Raw genomic sequence first — 19,833 nt, forward strand, 5'->3', positions numbered from 1 at the left:
AACTATTTCCTGCCCTGTTTACACAATGATAAAAGCCCCAAAGCTGCAGCTGTGATTGAGGGTTCACTTTGACAGTCACTATGGTTTGTGTTGCTGGTGTAGAACTGTGCTGTGGGGGTTGGTTGGTTCGGCTATAAGAAGCCATAGATCACAGCAAAAGAGGAAGGCATCTTTGTGACAGTTACACAGAATTGTCAGGGTGGGAAGGGACCTCAAGGATCAGCCAGTTCCAACCCCCCTGCCATGGCCTGGGACACCTCACACTACAGCAGGTTGCTCACAGCCACATCCAGCCTGGCTGCAAAAACCTCCAGGCAGGAGGCTGCCACCACCTCCCTGGGCAACCTGTGCCAGTCTCTCACCACCCTCATGGGGAACAACTTCTTCCTGACATCCAATCTCAATTTCCCCACTTCTAGTTTTGCTCCATCCCCCCCAAGTCCTATCACTCCCTGACACCCTCAAAAGTCCCTCCCCAGCTTTCTTGGAGCCCCCTTCAGATACTGGAAGGCCACAATTAGGTCTCCTTGGAGCCTTCTCTTCTCCAGTTTGAACAGCCCCAGCTCTCTCAGTCTGTCCTCATAGCAGAGCAGCTCCAGCCCTCTGCTCATCCTCGTGGCCCTTCTCTGGACACCTTCCAGCAGCTGAGGACTGTAGATTAAGATATGAAAGGCCATCTAGGTGACAGGGTGGCAGTAACATGTTCTGATCCTCAGGACTCTGGCCATGGCTGGACTGACTGGTTTGTTGTTTTGCTTGGAGTCAAGGGAACTGCTGTTCATTGTTTGAAAACAGCTCCTCAGTGCTGAGCTGTTCTCCTTAAGATCTGGTTATTGTCTCCTGGAAAAGAAGCTGAGTTGATAACCAGAACTATACAAACAGAGGTTGGTTTGGTGTGTGGCAGCAACTGCCCTGCACTTGCACCATTTCAGAGTGTAAGTGTGCAATTCATCAAGGAAAGCAGATCTGGTGGCATCTTGCCCCACAAGCCTGAAACATCCAGAAGATGCTTTGATTTATGATGAGGCTTGGGGTTGATCCTTTGTTTATTTGGAAATGGAATGGAATGGAATGGAATAGAATAGAATACAATTAACCAGGTTGGAAAAGACCTCACAGATCAAGTCCAACCTATCACCCAACACCATCTAATCAACTAAACCATGGCACCAAGTGCCTCATCCAGTCTGGTTTTAAACACTTCCAGGGATGGTGACTCCACCACCTCCCTGGGCAGCACATTCCAATGGCCAATCTCTCTTGCTGGGAAGAACTTCTTCCTAACATCCAGCCTGAACCTCCCCTGGCGCAGCTTGAGACTGTGTCCTCTTGTTCTGGTGCTGCTTGCCTGGGAGAACAGACCAACCCTCACCTGGCTACAGCCTCCCTTCAGGGAGTTGGAGACAGCAAGAAGGTCTCCCCTGAGCCTCCTCTTCTCCAGGCTAAGCAGCCCCAGCTCCCTCAGCCTCTCCTCACAGGGCTGTGCTCCAGACCCCTCCCCAGCTTTGTTGCCCTTCTCTGGACACCTTCCAGCATCTCAACATCTCTCCTACACTGAGGGGCCCAGAACTGGACTCAGGACTTTGGTTTTGTTTTCTACAAGGCAGCCTCTCTATTGCTGTGATTACTAAATGATTCAAAGTATAACAGATGGTAAATGTGAGGTGTTCCTTCCTTTCCTGTGCTTTCAAAATGCCATTTGACTTTTAAAATGAATTTTTTTTTCTTATAAAGAACAAGAGAGACTTGAATATGAATGTAGCTTGCTTTTCTTTCTTCTTGCTGTGGTAAAGTGTATGTACCTGCTTCTCCACTGACTTTTAAGTTCAGCCCTAAAAGGCTGTGAATCTCTCTCTCTCCTCTCATTTTAGTAAGGGCGTCACACAAGTATCTGACATTTCTTCTTGAGTGCTGTTCACAGGCTCTCAGGATGTTAGGGATTGGAAGGGACCTCTGGAGATTAGAATAGAATAGAATAGAATTAACCAGGTTGGAAGGGACGTTCGAGATCATCATGTCTCACACAGTCTCAGGCTGCGCCAGGGGAGGTTCAGGCTGGATGTTAGAAAAAAGTTCTATACAGAAAGAGTGATTGCACATTGGAATGGGCTGCCTGGGGAGGTGGTGGAGTCGCCATCACTGGAGGTTTTTAGGAGAAGACTTGACAGGGTGCTTGGTGCTGTGGGTTAGTTGCTTGGGCGGTGTTGGATTGGTGATGGGTTGGACGCGATGATCTTGAAGGTCTCTTCCAACCTGGTTTATTCTATGTATTCTATGTATTCTATGTCCAACCTATCATCCAACACTACCCAATCAACTAAACCATACAACCAAGCATCCTGTCAAGCCTCGCCCTGAACACCCCCAGCATCGGCGACCCCACCACCTCCTCAGGCAGCCCATTCCAGTGGGCAATCACTCTCTCTGTGTAAAACTTCCTCCTAACCTCCAGCCTAAACCTCCCCTGACACAGCCTGAGACTGTCCTCTTGTTCTGGTACTGGTTGCCTGGGAGAAGAGACCAACCTCCGCCTCACTACAACCCCCCTTCAGGTAGTTGTAGAGAGCAATAAGGTCACCCCTGAGCCTCCTCTTCTCCAGACTAAGCAACCCCAGCTCCCTCAATCTCTCCTCATAGGGCTGTGCTCCAAGCCCCTCACCAACCTTGTTGCCCTTTTCTGGACACGCTCCAGCAAGTCAACCTCCTTCCTAAACTGAGGGGCCCAGAACTGGACACAGGACTCAAGGTGCTTATCCAGTCTAACCCCCCCGCCAGAGCAGGACCATAGAATCCAGCACAGGTCACACAGGAACACATCCAGATGGGGCTGGAAAGTCTCCAGAGAAGAAGACTCCACAACTACTCTGGGCAGCCCGCTCCAGTTCTCTGGGGCCCTTACAGTGAAGTTCTTCCTCGTGTTGAGGTAAGCCTCCCATGCTGTAGTTTCCATCTATTGCCCCTTCTCTTATCACAGGGCACAAGTGAGCAGAGGCTGACCCTGTCCCTTCCTTCCTGACCCCCAGCTCTTAGATATTTATACACATTGATCAGATCCCCTCTCAGTCTTCTCCTCTCCAGACTGAACAGCCCCAGGGCTCTCAGCCTGAGAATAAGTTCTGCACCATGAGGGTGGTGGAACCCTGGAACAGGGAGGTGGTTGAAGCTCCATCCCTGGAGATATTAAAAGTGAGGCTCTACAGGGCTCCAGCCAGCCTCATCTAGTTGGGCATGTCCCTGCTGACTGCAGAGGGGGTTGGACTGGATGACCTTCAGAGGTCCTTTCCAATGCAGACCTTTCTATGATTCATTGGAGAGCAATCATGAATGAAGCCAAAGCAGTATGGACTGTAGGGATGAGTGTGTCACTCTGTCAGTTTTTCATTAACCTTGAGCACCTAAGGGGCTGCTGTGCACTTAAACCACTTTATACCCTTGTATGTATCCACGAGTGGCCTTTCCATGCTTTTCAAAGCCCTGTTGTCTTGCAAAGCCTCTGACTCCCACTGGACAACACACTTTTAGAAGGAAAACCAGGAAACTCCTTTGCCATCATTGTACAAACAGCTTCATTTAGAATAGAACAGAATTAACCAGGTTGGAAAAGACTTTTGAGATCATCAAGTCCAACCTATCACCCAACACCATATAATTAACTAAACCATGGCACCAAGTGCCTCATCCAGGCTGCTTTTAAACACCTCCAGGGATGGTGACTCCACCGCCTCCCTGGGCAGCATATCCCAATGGCTAACAACTCTCCCTGGGAAGAACTTTCTCCTCACCTTGAGCCTAAACCTCCCCTGGCACAGCTTGAGACTGTGTCCTCTTGTTCTGGTGCTGCTTGCCTGGGAGAAGAGACCAACCCCCACCTGGCTACAACCTCCCTTCAGGGAGTTGTAGAGAGCAAGAAGGTCTCCCCTGAGCCTCCTCTTCTCCAGGCTAAGCAACCCCAGCTCCCTCAGCCTCTCCTCACAGGGCTGTGCTCCAGACCCCTCCCCAGCTTTGTTGCCCTTCTCTGGACACCTTCCAGCATCTCAACATCCTTCCTATACTGAGGGGCCCAGAACTGGATACAGGTCTCAAGGTGTGGCCTAACCAGTGCTGAGCACAGGGCAGTATGACTTCCCTGCTCCTGCTGGCCACACTGCACCTGATGCATGCCAGGATGCCATTGGCCTCCTTGGCCACCTGGGCACACTGCTGGCTCATGTTCAGCTGCTGTCAACCAGTACCCCCAGGTCCCTCTCTGCCTGGCTGAGCCAGTTCTGTATCCATCTAGTGGTCACCCATCAAACCCCTGTGTCACCAGCCTGGAGACCAGGCTGTGGTGCGGGACAGTGTCGAAGGCTTTGCTCAGCTCCAGGTAAACGACATCAGTTGCTCACCCCTCAGCTATTGATTTGTCACCTGTTCAGAGGAGGCCACCAGGTTGGTCAGGCAGGATTTGCCCTTGGTGAAGCCATGCTGACTGTTCCAAATCACCTCTTGTGGTGGTTTAGGCTGGGTGCTGGCCCAGATGCCACTGCGCAGGCCACACCTGGGAGGTCCCAAGGGGTGGGCCCAGCCCAGGGGGTGGTCACAGGGACCAGGTATTCCATTCCCATAATGCCCTGCTCCCCTATAAAAAGGCCATGCGGGGTCTTCACTTCCTCTTTCGTCCCCTGCTGCTGCCTAGGTAAAATGGCATGAGCTGCCTCCCGTGGGCCTGCTCAGGCCCAAGGCTGGGTTGGGGGGGGGAAGAAAGAGCCCTGGGGGGGGTTGGGTGTACCCCCAGGTGGGGATGGGATGTTCTTGGGTATGTTCTGGGATCTCTCTCTTTGTCATGGTGCTTGTGGGTCTCTGTAAAACTTTCATTGTTGTTTGTTATTGTTTTTCCTATTTAAACTTTCATCACTTTTGCAATCCGTTTGCCTGAGTCGTTATTTCTGCCTGTGGTGGGGAGGGGATCTGCCCCAACCCATTACATTTTGGCGCCCAACGTGGGGCCAACTGCAGCTTGGATTGCAAAAGATGGAGAGTTTAAATTTAGTTCTGGGTGTCGGTTTGGGTTTGGAAAGTTGGGGCTCAGGTGTTGTTGCCGGGGCGACTGTGTGAACTCCTGTGGACTGCAGAAGGATAGCTGGTGCGTGGCTGATGGCATGGAAGTCCCTCCTGTTGCTTGGGAACAGCGAGGGGTGGCTCTTTCTGTGACTTTCTGCCCAGGGTGGCTTAAGAATGCTCGAGTAGCCTAAGAAGGCGAGACCTGCCTTCTCCTCGTTCTCTGCGGAGCGGCAGGGAGCGGAGGAGGGGCAGCGGCAAGCAGAGCGTGGTCGGCCCGCGGCCGCTGCGGGGAGCGGACACCCGCGGCGAGCGGGCAAGCGACTGCTGGAGGTGACTCGGACTCTGCATCGCGGCGACAGAGACGGCGGGGGCCGGGCCGGGCCGCGTTCAAGCGGCGGCGGCGGCACCGCCCGAGCCGGGCTGCGTTCAGGCGGCGGCGGCAGCTGTAAATCTTTCCCTGGTGTTTTCGGGCATGTTCTGAAAACGGCGCCGAGCACCTGGCTCCACCTCCTCTCTTCTCAGCGAGCTGTGCTGCAGCCGCCCCCTCCGGGGGAGGGCTGTGAACCGGATGCGGTGATGCCTCGGTATGTGAACGCCCCGTGGGGGGGCGATGTGCCTGCGATGTGCATTGGTGTAGCTTTGGACTGGCCAGGAGGGATGGAAAAAGCGGTCGTGGAGCCTGATTGCTCCGACCGGCTTGCCCCAGGGGTGGAAAAAGCCGCTGAGAAACTGTAAATGCAGATAAAGGCTTGGCTGAGAAGTTGTGAGGTGTTTCCAGGTGACCAGGATGTCCCAAGGAGTCCACAAGGAATTCACACTGCAGGAGGAGGACTGCGTCGCTGGGAGGTTCCATCATATGAGGAAGAACAACTGGAATGGACTGATGCTTGAGCCTGAATGAGAGACTGTGTGGAAGGACGCCCAGAAGAAGACATGGACTGTTGCTACACATGTCATAAGAAGAGTTCTAATTTGATGATATGTTCTGGGTGCAGGGATTATGGTATGGAATAAGGGGTGGTCTGTGGTGGTTTAGGCTGGGTGCTGGCCCAGATGCCACTGCGCAGGCCACACCTGGGAGGTCCCAAGGGGTGGGCCCAGCCCAGGGGGTGGTCACAGGGACCAGGTATTCCATTCCCATAATGCCCTGCTCCCCTATAAAAAGGCCATGCGGGGTCTTCACTTCCTCTTTCGTCCCCTGCTGCTGCCTAGGTAAAATGGCATGAGCTGCCTCCCGTGGGCCTGCTCAGGCCCAAGGCTGGGTTGGGGGGGGGAAGAAAGAGCCCTGGGGGGGGTTGGGTGTACCCCCAGGTGGGGATGGGATGTTCTTGGGTATGTTCTGGGATCTCTCTCTTTGTCATGGTGCTTGTGGGTCTCTGTAAAACTTTCATTGTTGTTTGTTATTGTTTTTCCTATTTAAACTTTCATCACTTTTGCAATCCGTTTGCCTGAGTCGTTATTTCTGCCTGTGCTGGGGAGGGGATCTGCCCCAACCCATTACACCTCTTCACTATTCTTCTGAGTCAGTAGTGCCTCCAGGAGGATCTGCTCCAGGATCTTTCCGGGCACAGAGATGAGACTGAAGGTAACTGTTGCAGCCATGTGGTCCTGTGTGACCTGTGCTGGATTCTGTGCCCCTGCTCTGGCAGGGGGCTTGGACTCAAAGATCACCAGCACCAGAACAAGAGGACACAGTCTCAAGCTGTGCCAGGGGAGGTTTAGGGTGGAGGTGAGGAGAAAGTTCTTCCCAGCAAGAGAGATTGGCCATTGGGATGTGCTGCCCAGGGAGGTGGTGGAGTCACCATCCCTGGAGGTGTTTAAATGGGGAGTGGATGTGGCACTTGAAGCCATGGTTTAGTTAGTCAGGAGTTGTTGGGTGATAGGTTGGGTTTGATGATCTCTGAGGTCTTTTACAACCTTATTGATTCTATGATTCTATTCTATGATCTCCAGAGGTCCCTTCCAACCTCTAACATCCTGTGCGCCTTTGAAGTGTGCCTAGCAAACGCTGTGGTATTTCTAAATCCCACTTCAAGAGACAATTACCTAATTAGCTCAATTAAGCAAACCAATTTGGATGACTCATGAGGGTTGCAAAATCAGCAGTGTACCCAACTTCTGTCACACCAAATGCAGCTGCAATTCCCCTTCTAATTGCTAATGACCCCCCCCCCCCTTGGGTGGTTTTCTTTTCTAGCAGGGTGGGACTGACTGAAACCTGCTGGTTAATTTCTGTCCTTTTTGGAGTGGATCAGGAAAAAATGGGAAAGGAAAGAAAGAATTTATATCCTGAGCTTCATAAGAAAGATCTAAATGCAGAATGCAAATGTCAGCGGTGTAGAAGATCTCTCAGCAAACTGAACTATGGAGGAGGCTCAGGGGAGACCTTCTTGCTCTCTGCAACTACCTGAAGGGAGGTTGTAGCCAGGTGGGGGCTGGTCTCTTCTCCCAGGCAAATTAGGTGTTGGATGATGGGTTGGATGTGATGATCTTGAAGGTCCTGCCTGACCAACCTGATCTCCTTCTATGATCAGGTGACCCGCCTGGTGGATGTGGGGAGGCCTGTGGATGTAGTCTACCTGGACCTCAGCAAGGCCTTTGACACCGTTCCCCATAGCAAACTCCTGGCCAAGCTGTCAGCCCATGGCTTGGATGGGAGCACACTGAGATGGGTTAGGAACTGGCTGGAGGGCCGAGCCCAGAGAGTGGTGGTGAATGGTGCCACATCCAGCTGGCAGCCAGTCACCAGTGGTGTGCCCCAGGGATCAGTGCTGGGCCCCATGCTCTTTAACATCTTTATTGATGATCTGGACGAGGGCATCGAGTCCATCATCAGTAAATTTGCTGACGACACCAAGCTGGGGGCAGGAGTTGATCTGCTGGAGGGTAGAGAGGCTCTGCAGAGGGACCTCAATAGGCTGGGCAGATGGGCAGAGTCCAACGGCATGAGATTGAACACATCCAAGTGCCGGGTTCTGCACATTGGCCACAGCAACCCCATGCAGAGCTACAGGCTGGGGTCAGAGTGGCTGGAGAGCAGTCAGGCTGAGAGGGACCTGGGGGTGCTGGTTGACGGTAGACTGAACATGAGCCTGCAGTGTGCCCAGGCAGCTAAGAGGGCCAATGGCATCCTGGCCTGCATCAGGAACAGTGTGGCCAGCAGGAGCAGGGAGGTCATTCTGCCCCTGTACACTGCACTGGTTAGGCCACACCTTGAGTACTGTGTCCAGTTCTGGGCCCCTCAGTTTAGGAAGGAGGTTGACTTGCTGGAACGAGTCCAGAGAAGAGCAACAAGGTTGGTGAGGGGTTTGGAACATAAGCCCTACGAGGAGAGGCTGAGGGAGCTGGGGTTGCTTAGCCTGGAGAAGAGGAGACTCAGGGGTGACCTTATTACTCTCTACAACTACCTGAAGGGAGGTTGTAGACAGACGGATGTTGGTCTCTTCTCCCAGGCAAGCAGTACCAGAACAAGAGGACACAGTCTCAGGCTGCGCCAGGGGAGGTTCAGGCTGGATGTTAGAAAAAAGTTCTATACAGAAAGAGTGATTGCACATTGGAATGGGCTGCCTGGGGAGGTGGTGGAGTCGCCATCACTGGAGGTTTTTAGGAGAAGACTTGACAGGGTGCTTGGTGCTGTGGGTTAGTTGCTTGGGCGGTGTTGGATTGGTTGATGGGTTGGACGCGATGATCTTGAAGGTCTCTTCCAACCTGGTTTATTCTATGTATTCTATGTATTCTATGTCTCTTCCAGCTGGTCGATTCGATTTGATTTGATTCGATTCTATGCCATTCTATGCCTCTGTGTGTGTGCAGTGGGCTGGGTGGCTCCTCTGATTGCAAGTTTACTGTTGAACACAGCACTTCTTTTGCAAGAATCCCAGAATGGTAGGGGCTGGAAGGCTCCTCTGCAGATAGATCATCTAGTCCCATGCAACTGCTAAAGCAGGGTCATGTAGACCAGATTGCACAGGATCACAATGTCCAGATGAGTTTGGAATCTTCCCAGAGGAGGAGGCTTCACAACCTCTGTGGCAGCCTGTTCCAGTGCTCCAGCACCTTCACAGCAAAGACATTTCCCCTTAAGTTCAAGTGACCTCATTCATGTTGTTAAAGATGTGCAGGGTAAGTGCCCAGAGGCTGGAGCCAGGCTCTGCTGGGTGATGCCCAATGCCAGCACAAGGGGCAGTGGTGGAAGCTGAGGCAGAGGAAGTGCCATGGGAGCATGAGGGAATTTTTTTTCCCTGTGAGGGTGACAGAGCCCTGGAGCAGGCAGCCCAGGGGGGTTGTGGAGTCTCCCTCTCTGGAGATATTCAGACCCACCTGGATGTGTTCCTGTGTGACCTGCTCTAGGTGCTCCTGATCTGGCAGGGGGTTGGACTGGATGAGCTTTCGAGGTCCCTTCCAGCCCCTAACACCCTGTGAGTCTGTGAAACCTCCCATTTTCTGGTTTGCAACTGTTGCCTACCACTGGCCACCACTGAGAAAAGAGCCCAGCCACATCCTCATGACCCTTTAGATACTGATATGCATTTGTAAGATCCCCTCTCAGTCTTCTCTTTTCCGGGCTAAGGAGCCCCAGGTCTCTCAGCCTCTCTCCTGCTCATTACTTTCCTGAGAACTCATGTTTCTTCCTCTTCAGTTCTCATCTTCATAGGAGCAGCTGAGGCATGCTTTGAAAACTCAGGGTGGTAGAGACTGCATATGGTTTGTTTTCCTTCTGCTGATGATCCCACACTGGGAGGCTTGGCTGAGACACCTGAAGGCTGTGTGGCCATTCAGAGACTTGGACAGACTGAGAGCTGGGCAGAGAGGAACCTCAGGAGGTTCAACAAGGATCAGTGCAAAGTCCTGCACCTGGGCAGGAAGAATAAACTGCAGCAGTGCAGGCTGGGAGGGGATCTGCTGGACAGCAGCCCTGTGGAGAAGGAGCTGGGAGTGCTGGTGGACAACAAGTTCTGCATGGGACAGCAATGTGCCCTGGGGCCCAAGGAGGCCAATGGGAGCCTGGGGGGCATTCAGAGGAGTGTGTCCAGCAGAGCCAGGGAGGTCAGGGAGATTCTCCTCCTCTCTACTCTGCCCTGGTGAGACCTCACCTGGAATATTGCATCCAGCACTCCCAGTTCAAGAAGGACAGGGATCTGCTGCAGAGGGTCCAAGGGAGGGCTGCAAGGATGCTGAAGGGACTGCAGCACTGCCTGGTGAGGAGAGGCTGAGAGCCCTGGGGCTGTGCAGTCTGGAGAGGAGAAGGCTGAGAGGGCTGAGTGTCAAGAGAGAGGGGACAGGCTCTGCTCAGTGGCACCCTGGGATAGGACAAGGGTCAATGGATATAAACTCCAGCACAGGAGGTTCCACCTCAACATGAGGAGGAACTTCTTTACTGTAAGGGTCATGGAGCACTGGAAGAAGCTGCCCAGAGAGGTTGTGAAATCTCCTTCTCTGGAGACTTTCCAGCCCCATCTGGATGCATTCCTGTGTGACCTGTGCTGGATTCCATGGTCCTGCTCTGGCAGGGGGGTTGGACTCGAAGATCTCAAGAGGTCCCTTCCAACTCCTAACATCCTGTGAGCTGTGATCCTTCTGGCTAATGGCGAGTCCCAGCTGCATGCAGCTCCCTTGAAGCTCCAGGACACCCACACCCTGTAGGACTAGTGCCTAGCTAGGAGGCAACCATTTCTGGTGTTGAGTCATGGCCTTGGGGCAGACTGGGGCAGTGGCTGTCTTGCTGTAGAGTGTTGTGCTGTTCACTGCAGGGCCCTGTTGCTATGGTTTGCGCTGAGCTTTGCTGAATGGTTTGCCTAGGGGCAAGTACTGGAAGTACTGATTGCTTCACTGAGGAGGAGGAGGTAGTCACCAGTTAGTTAGTTGTCTCCAGGCAATTTCTGTAGCAGCATTGCACTGTTACACATACAAACAAGACACTCTTTAGTTGAGGAATCTCTTCACTTGCATGTTACCTGCAATGCAAGTGCCACTGGTGACAGATGTCACTGTTACTTCGGGGCTTCACCCACCAGAAGCAAATGTTTAGCATCCTGGGATGGGAGGTAATGATGCTTTTAGACATGCATCCAGCTGTTTCTTTGTAGATGTGGGCACTCAGCAGGATACATTCCAGTTCCCATCCACTAACTAGTTTACTGGCTGGCTGCCTACGGAGGCCTGAAACTCACAGACCTCAGGCTGGCATAAATTTTTGCTGAGATGATTTCACAAATCTGAGTGCAGCAGCTCTCACATTTTACCAAACCTCTTATCTGCTTTGAAATGTCTTCTGGGCTGCTATCAAAGGCCACAATGCAGGGAACAGGGAAAATCTTAACGAATCCTTGGTAAACCTCCTGATTTCCACATTGCAGAAGGAGAAACAAAGACAATCAATGCTTCAATGACTTGACCAACATTCATACAGCTACAAACTGTGTGACTTGGGATTTCTGTGTTGCTTCTGCTGCCAGTCTTGTGGTGGTGATGGCTTAGCAGCTGACTATACCCTGTAGTGAAATGTGACTCTAGAGCTTTGCTGGGAGGTCTGTGAAACAGAATCACAGAAACATTCAGGTTGGAAAAGACCCTCAGGATCACCAAGTCCAACCATGAACCCTACTCTACAAGGCTCACCCCTAAACCATAGCCCCACAGGGTTGTTGTGGCCAATGTGCAGAACCCGGCACTTGGATGTGTTCAGTCTCATGCCCTTGGACTCTGCCCATCTGTCTAGCCTGGCAAGGTCCCTCTGCAGAGCTCTCCTACCCTCTAACAGATCAACTCCTGCCCCCAGCTTGGTGTCATCAGCAGACATACTGATGATGGGTAGCACTTGGAGTGCAGCAATGCTTGTGTATTTGTTGTTCAAGGCACTATGAAAACAATGGGGAAGAGCAAATGTACTTGCACCCTACAAGAATTACTTAGCCCTCTTATGAAATGGCTTATGAAATGGTGTAAAAGCCTGTCAGGAAACATTGCTTGATGAAAAGAATCACCTTGTGAGTTTGTGGTGCCTTTGCCCCAAGCTGAAGCTGTTATTCTCCATAGTAGGTGTGAAAAGTCATAGCCTGGGTAGCAAAACATTGGCTAAACCCCTGAAATGAAGCCACAGATCTGATTTCATGTCCCCAGTCCCCAGGCTGAAGAGCTGTTTTGTTTGAACTAAAGCTAAGTGAATGAACAGAAAGAACAAACAGCCCTTAGCAGCTGGGAAGAGGTTTCTTGAATGGTGTTTATTCAGTGGCTGGAACAATCCTCACTATCAACACAGACTGGGGGAGAAGGTGATAGAAAGCAGCCCTGAGGAAAAGGACTTGGGGGTGCTGGTGGAGGAGAAGCTGGACAGGAGCAGGCAGGGTGAGCTTGCAGCACAGAAGGCTAATGGCAGCCTGGGCTGCATCCAAAGCAGCATTGCCAGCAGAGCCAGAGAGGTGATTCTGCCACTTTGCTCTGCTCTGCTGGGACCTCACCTGGAGTCCTGTGTGCAGGTCTGGAGCCCTCAATACAGGAAGGACATGGAGCTGATGGAGAGGGTCCACAGGAGGGACACAAAAATGATCAGGGGGTTGGAGCAGCTCTGCTACAAGGACAGGCTGAGGGAGCTAGGGGTGTTCAGCCTGGAGAAGAGAAGGCTCCAAGGAGACCTAAGAGCAGCCTGCCAGTACCTGAAGTGGGCTACGGGAAGGCTGCAGAGAGACTGTTTGCAAAGGCCTGCAGGGACAGAATGAGGGACAATGGCTTCAAACTAGAGCAGAGCAGATTTAAACTAGCTATTAGGAACAAGTTCTGCACCATGAGGGTGGTGGAACAATGGAAGAGGTTGCCTGAGGAGGTGGTTGAGGCTCCTTCCCTGGAGATATTCAAGGTGAGGCCCTGGGCAACCTGATCTAGTTGGGGATGTCCCTGCTGACTGCAGGGAGGTTGGACTGGATGAGCTTTGGAGGTCCCTTCTGGCCTGGACCATTGTATGATTTTATATAGTAGACTGCAGAATACTTTTGGAAGAGCTGTTAAGGCCTTGTACCTAGGAACAATTATTCTCTAGCACCTTTTTTTGACCATTTTGTTTCCTCTTTGCTGTATCAGCTGATTTATTTTGCTTTCCCTTAATCACTCTCCCTCTCTGAAGACCTTTCTGATAGCATGGACCTGTTCTTCTTGACCCTGATTTCCAGTTTGGCTTTCTGAAACCAGGGTTGAAGGCTGCAGTCTGGTCTTTGAGGCTGAATTCTCCCAGGAAGCTGAGAAGATGAGCCTTAGGCAGGCTGAGCTGAACTGATAAGGAAGGCAAGCCTAGCTGGATGACAGCAGATGAGTCATTTTAAACAACATTTGATGGTTTGGATCCAGACTTTGGTGAGAAAATCAGGGATGATGTTTTCCCTGTCTAGACAACAACATTCCCAGAGGCTTCAATTCTGCTCCATCAAACCTCAGCAGTGGCTTTGCTTTTTGACAGTATTCCTAGCACAGCTTTGGCTTTAAGATCCCTTGTGTGGTGGGCTGAAATTACCACCAACAAATTGGAGGATTCCCCACCCAAAAAATTAAATCACCAGAGTAGCTCAGAAGGTTTGGAAGCAGAATGAAGCTCTGTTAACAAAGCAAGAAAACACCTAGGAATATAAAATGCAATGAATAAATATATATTAGGAACAGCACAAGGAACCCTTTGAACTGTTCCCAGACCCCTCTGGACAGTCCAGAGGGGCTGCTCACAACCTCCCCTCTCCCCCTCCCTCTCCATTCCTTTCCTGGCACCTCACAGACACAATCTACATCAGGAAAAAGATAAGGGAGCAATGCAAAAGCAGAGATAGCAAAGAGAAGAAGCAAAAAGGGGGCTACAAGAAAGCTGGGGAGGGACTTTTGAGGGTGTCAGGGAGTGATAGGACTGGGGGGGGGTGGAACAAAACTCAAAGTGGGTAGATTCAGATTGGCTGTGAGGAAGAAGTTGTTCCCCTTGAGGGTGGTGAGAGACTGGCACAGGTTGCCCAGGGAGGTGGTGGCAGCCTCATCCCTGGAGGTTTTTGCAGCCAGGCTGGATGTGGCTGTGAGCAATCTGCTGCAGTGTGAGGTGTCCCTGGCCATGGCAGGGGGGTTGGAAGTGGCTGATCCTTGGGGTCCCTTCCAACCCTGACAATTCTGTGATTCTATGAAAAGAGAGATAAATGTTTATGCAGCTACCTTTTACCCTCATTAACAAACCAGTGGGATTATACAGACCTATCAATATTTTCCTTTTTCTATCCAATGGCCAATTTTACTTACTTTTTACTCACAGCTCTCCAGAACGTTTCTATTCTTTGTTTCTGGTTAGGACAGGGTGAGCAAATTGGGATTGTTCAGCCTGGAGAAGAGAAGGCTCTGGGGAGACCTTATAGCAGCCATCCAGTATCTGACAGGGGCCTACAAGAGAGCTGTGGAGGGACTGTCTTTACAGGGGCACGTAGCAATAAAACAAGGGACAATGTTTTTTAACTGGAGCAGGACAGATTAGATTGGACATCAGGAAGAAGTCCTTTACTGTGAGGATGGTGGAACACTGGAAGAGGTTTTCCCAGAGAGGTGATTGAGGCTCCTTCCCTGTCTCAGAACAACCTATCTAGATAGGGATGTCCCTGCAGGGGGATTGGACTAGATGACCTCTAGAGGCCCCTTCCAACCCATTGCATTCTACGATAGTATGATTGACACTAAGCTATGACAATTACCTTTAAACTGGAACCCCCAGAATCGATAAGGTTGGGAGAGACCTTAGAGACCATCAAGCCTAACCTATTACCTAATAACTAACACCTCCTGAAAACTAAACCATGGCTTTGTGTGTATCTTCAGTTGAAAAGCTGGAGAGCTTCACTTATCTCTGCCCTTGCAGATTTTATTGTGTGTCTGGGCATGCATGGTGTACAGCACAGAGCCATTCCCACTGTGTACATACAATCATGGAATCAATAAGGTTGGAAAAGACCTCAGAGATCAAGTCCAACCTATCACCCAACACCTCACTAAACCATGGCTTCAAGTGCCACATCCAGGCCTTTTTTGAACACCTCCAGGGACAGGGACTCCACCACCTCCCTGGGCAGCACATCCCAATGGCCAATCTCTCTTTCTGGGAAGAACTTTCTCCTCACCTCAAGCCTAAACCTCCCCTGGCACAGCTTGAGACTGTGTCCTCTTGTTCTGGTGCTGCTTGCCTGGGAGAAGAGACCAACCCCCACCTGGCTACAACCTCCCTTCAGGGAGTTGGAGACAGCAAGAAGGTCTCCCCTGAGCCTCCTCTTCTCCAAGCTAAGCAACCCCAGCTCCCTCAGACTCTCCTCACAGGGCTGTGCTCCAAACCCCTCCCCAGCTTTCTTGCCCTGCTCTGGACACCTTCAAGTGTCTCAATGTCCTTCTTAACCTGAGGGGCCCAGAACTGGACACAGGACTCAAGGTGTGGCCTAACCAGTGCTAAGCACAGGGCACAATGACTTCCCTCCTCCTGCTGGCCACACTATTCCTGTTGCAGGCCAGGATGCCATTGGCCTTCTTGGCCACCTGGGCACACTGCTGGCTCACTTACTTGGTTTGATTTTGGGCCAGTCAGCCATTTCTATCCTGTGGTCTTCATACTTCTTGCCTGAATATTCAAAGAGGTAGCGGCTGATTTCTGCTCGGCCTCGCAGGTTGAAGTACGTCAGCTTGTACTGCGGCATGCTTGGGTCCCTGAAAGAGAAGGCAGCACCTTGCTTTAGGGAGGAGTAACAACTCCTTAAGCCTGTTTTTGTTTTTTACCAGTGGGGTGGGGTTTAGGAAGTCCCACCCTCAAACCCTAACAGCCATATGCCGCTTCTTTAAAGATGTGCTGGGGCAATGCAAAAGGACATTGCCCTGAGCCATGCTGCGTGGTGCTACGTGTTGTGCTTTGCAACCCCTGCATGAGGCACTCCTGACTTTTATTTCCTTATTATTTTTTTTTTTTTGTCTTCTTTCTGTATTTTCCAGCCACAGTATTCAGATGTGGGCAAGGACAGTTAAACCTGCAGTTCCTCCTTCTCGAGCTGCAAGAAGATGGCTTGTTCTACTCATTTATTTGTATATTCAGAAATATTAAGAACATAGAATCACAGAATTGTCAGGGTTGGAAGGGAACAGGAGGATCAGCCAGTTCCAACCCCTCTGCCATGGGCAGGGACACCTCACACTACAGCAGGTTGCTCACAGCCACATCCAGCCTGGCTGCAAAAACCTCCAGGCATGAGGCTGCCACCACCTCCCTGGGCAACCTGTGCCAGTCTCTCACCACCCACATGGGGAACAACTTCTTCCTAACATCCAATCTGAATCTACCCATGTGACCGTGAATGGGCCTACCACAGCGATCCAGTTTCTGGGAGTGCAGTGGCAGGATGGACGCTGTCACATTCCAGTGGATGTGGTAAACAGAGTCTCTACCATGGCAAATCCCACGAACAAGCAAGAAACTCTACGTTTCTTGGGGATAGTGGGATTTTGGAGACTACACATTCCTGGATACAGTCAGATTGTGAAACCTCTGTATGATGTGACTCGAAAGAGGAACAGTTTCCACTGGGGACCTGAACAACAAGCAGCCTTTGACCAGATAAAGCAAGAGGTAGTTCAAGCAGTGGGTCTGGGACCTGTCCGAGATGGTCCAGACATAAAGAACATTTTGTACACGGCTGCAGGTGACAATGGTCCAACCTGGTGCTTGTGGCAAAAAGCTCCAGGTGAGACACGTGGACGACCTCTTGGTTTCTGGAGTCGAGGTTACAGAGGTTCAGAGGCTAATTACACTCCAACAGAGAAAGAGATTCTAGCTGCCTATGAAGGAGTAAAAGCAGCTTCTGAAGTGATTGGAACTGAATCACAACTTCTCTTAGCTCCCAGATTGCCAGTTTTGAATTGGATGTTCAAAGGCAAAGGTTCCACACCACATCATGCTACAGATTCCACCTGGTCTAAGTGGATGGCTCTGATAACACAGAGAGCTCGAATGGGAAATCTTGAAAGACCTGGTCTGGTGGAGGTGATCTCAAGTTGGCCTGAAGATACCAACTGTGCTAAACCTCCAGAGGAGAGAGTAACTCGTGCTGAGGAAGCTCTTCCTTACAATGACCTTTCAGATGATGAGAAGAAGTATGCTTTGTTCACAGACGGTTCCTGTCGTCTCGTCGGGAACAAGCAAAGGTGGAAGTCTGCAGTGTGGAGTCCAACACGCCGAGTTGCAGAGGCGAAGGATGGAGAAGGAGAATCCAGTCAGTTTGCAGAGGTAAAAGCTGTCCAACTAGCTCTCGACGTAGCTGAACGTGAGAGATGGCCAAAGCTTTATCTCTACACCGACTCATGGATGGTAGCCAATGCTCTATGGGGTTGGCTAAAGAACTGGAAAAAGAATGGCTGGCAGAGGAAAGGAAAACCCATCTGGGCAGCCGACCTGTGGCAAGACATTGCCGATCGAGTCGAGAGAATTCCAGTGAAGGTGAGACACATTGATGCTCACATTCCTAAGAGCAAAGCTACTGAGGAACAGCAGCACAACCATCAGGCAGATTTAGCTGCAAGAGTTTCCCAAGTAGACAAGGACTCTGATCTTGATCTCGACTGGAAACACCGAGGTGAGATATTCTTAGCTCGGTGGGCTCACGATTCGTCAGGACATCAAGGCAGAGATGCAACATACCAGTGGGCTCGTGACAGATCCATAGACATTTCCATGGATGCTATCACACAAGTCATCCATGACTGTGACATTTGTGCTGCTATTAAGCAGGCAAAGCGAATTAAGCCCTTGTGGTATGGTGACAGATGGTCCAAGTACAGGTATGGTGAAGCTTGGCAGATTGACTACATCACTCTACCACGTTCTCGTTCTGGTAAGCAGTACGTGCTTACTATGGTAGAGGCAAACACCGGATGGCTGGAAACTTATCCAGTTCCACATGCAACTGCATGCAACACCATTCTCGGTCTGGAGAGACAGATCCTGTGGAGACACGGAACTCCAGAGAGGATTGAGTCAGACAACGGAACTCACTTCAAGAACAACCTTGTAAAGAGCTGGGCAAAAGAGCACGGCATTGAGTGGATTTTCCATATTCCTTACTATGCACCAGCTGCAGGCAAGATTGAACGCTACAATGGTTTGTTGAAGACCACTCTCAAAGCCATGGGAGGTGGATCTTTGAAAAACTGGGAGAAACATTTAGCACAAGCAACCTGGCTGGTGAATAGTAGAGGTTCAGTGAACCGAGCTGGACCGGCACATTCAGATCTGCTACAGAAAGTAGAAGGTGATAGAGTTCCTGTTGTTAGAGAAAAGAATCTGTTAGGTAAAACTGTTTGGGTATTTTCGCCCTCAGGAGAGGCTAAACCTGTCCGAGGGGTGGTTTCAGCAGAAGGTCCGGGTCACACTTATTGGGTAATGCAGGAGAATGGCGAAATTCAGTGTATTCCACAAAGAGATTTAACTTTAGCTGAAAGAGTTTAATTTCAGACTGTTGTACAGCTACATCGCATCCAAAGGAAGAATCCATGAGGAATCTACGGTGCACAAACCCTGAGAACCCCTAGAGCCCTGAGTCAACTGAGAGTCCCTGTTTCCCTTTTCTTCGCTTCGTCTGCGGAGAGACAAACTGTTTTCCATTATTCTTCTTTATTTGCTTGGACTTCTGAATCATCTACATCTGAGTATAGCCGGAATGGACCATGAACTTTACTTATGAACTGTAAATATTGTTTCAGATTGGATGGACAGTACGAACAGCCAATGAAATTGTTTAGAAGGGGTGGATTGTGACCGTTTGAGGCTGTGCCTTTAAGAGAGAGGCAGTGTTGGGAACACTCTGGCTGAATGTTTTTGTATCAAAATGAAAACATGATATTCTAAACTAATTTCATTGGTGGATGGGCAGAACGCAACTTTAAGTTGTAGGGCAGTTGGAATTTTTTCTCAGTTTGGGTTTCAGCCTATTCTGCCAGGCCAGCCTGATCTGCTTCTCAGCAAACTAGCTGGAGCTGACCTTGAGATAAGCAAAACTAATCCTGCATGTGCTTTTGAAGTTTAATAACATCTCTTTTCCTTACTAACTGCCTTTCTTTCACCCTCTAACCCCTTTTTGGGAAAAACGGGAGGTAGGGGGGGAGAGAGGGGGTTACAGGGAGGGAAACCCTCCTCGAGGAGGGAATTTTGTTGTGTTATTTTTCTTTGCTGTATATTTCTGTATATATTTTGTAAATACTGTATATATTGTGTTATATATAACCTGCTTTCTATATATGCTTGTAAATATAGTTGGCTTCTCCAACTGAGTTTAGCTGTGGTTTCTTACTCTGTGGGGGAGGGAGAGCTAGGCCCTCTCTCAACCTACCACAACCCACTTCTAGTTTTGCTCCATTCCTCCCCAGTCCTATCACTCCCCGACACCCTCAAAAGTCCCTCCCCAGCTTTTCTGTAGGTCCCCTTCAGATACTGGAAGGCCACAAGAAGGTCTCCTCAGAGCCTTCTCCAGACTGAACAGCCCCAACTCTCTTAGTCTGTCCTTGTAGGAGAGGAGCTCCAGCCCTCTAATCATCCTCGTGGCCTTTCTTTCAGCTTTTGTTTCATTTTATTGTGACTCTAAAACAGGCTTCCACCACCTCCCTGGGCAAGCTGTTCCACTGTTCCACCACCCTCATAGTAAAGAACTTGTTCTTCCTCACATCCAATCTAAATCTGCTCTGCTCTAGTTTGAAGTCTCTCATCCTGTCCCTGCAGGTCTTTGCAAACAGTCTCTCTCCATCCTCCCTGTAGCCCCCTTC

General features: G+C 50.6%; 1 protein-coding gene across 2 annotated transcripts in view; it reads right to left on the bottom strand.

Moving 5' to 3' along the window:
- Positions 1–19,833, bottom strand: part of HPGDS (hematopoietic prostaglandin D synthase) — a 35,380-nt gene that overhangs the window by 7,733 nt on the left and 7,814 nt on the right. For both annotated transcript variants that reach the window (XM_054163344.1, XM_009899280.2), the window contains exon 2: positions 15,596–15,738. In XM_054163344.1, the coding sequence (XP_054019319.1) occupies positions 15,596–15,728 (133 nt within the window). In that variant the 5' untranslated portion in view covers positions 15,729–15,738. The remainder of the gene's footprint in view (positions 1–15,595; positions 15,739–19,833) is intronic.

The sequence above is a fragment of the Dryobates pubescens genome, chromosome 1 (assembly GCF_014839835.1).
Source record: "Dryobates pubescens isolate bDryPub1 chromosome 1, bDryPub1.pri, whole genome shotgun sequence".
Lineage (NCBI taxonomy): Eukaryota > Metazoa > Chordata > Aves > Piciformes > Picidae > Dryobates > Dryobates pubescens.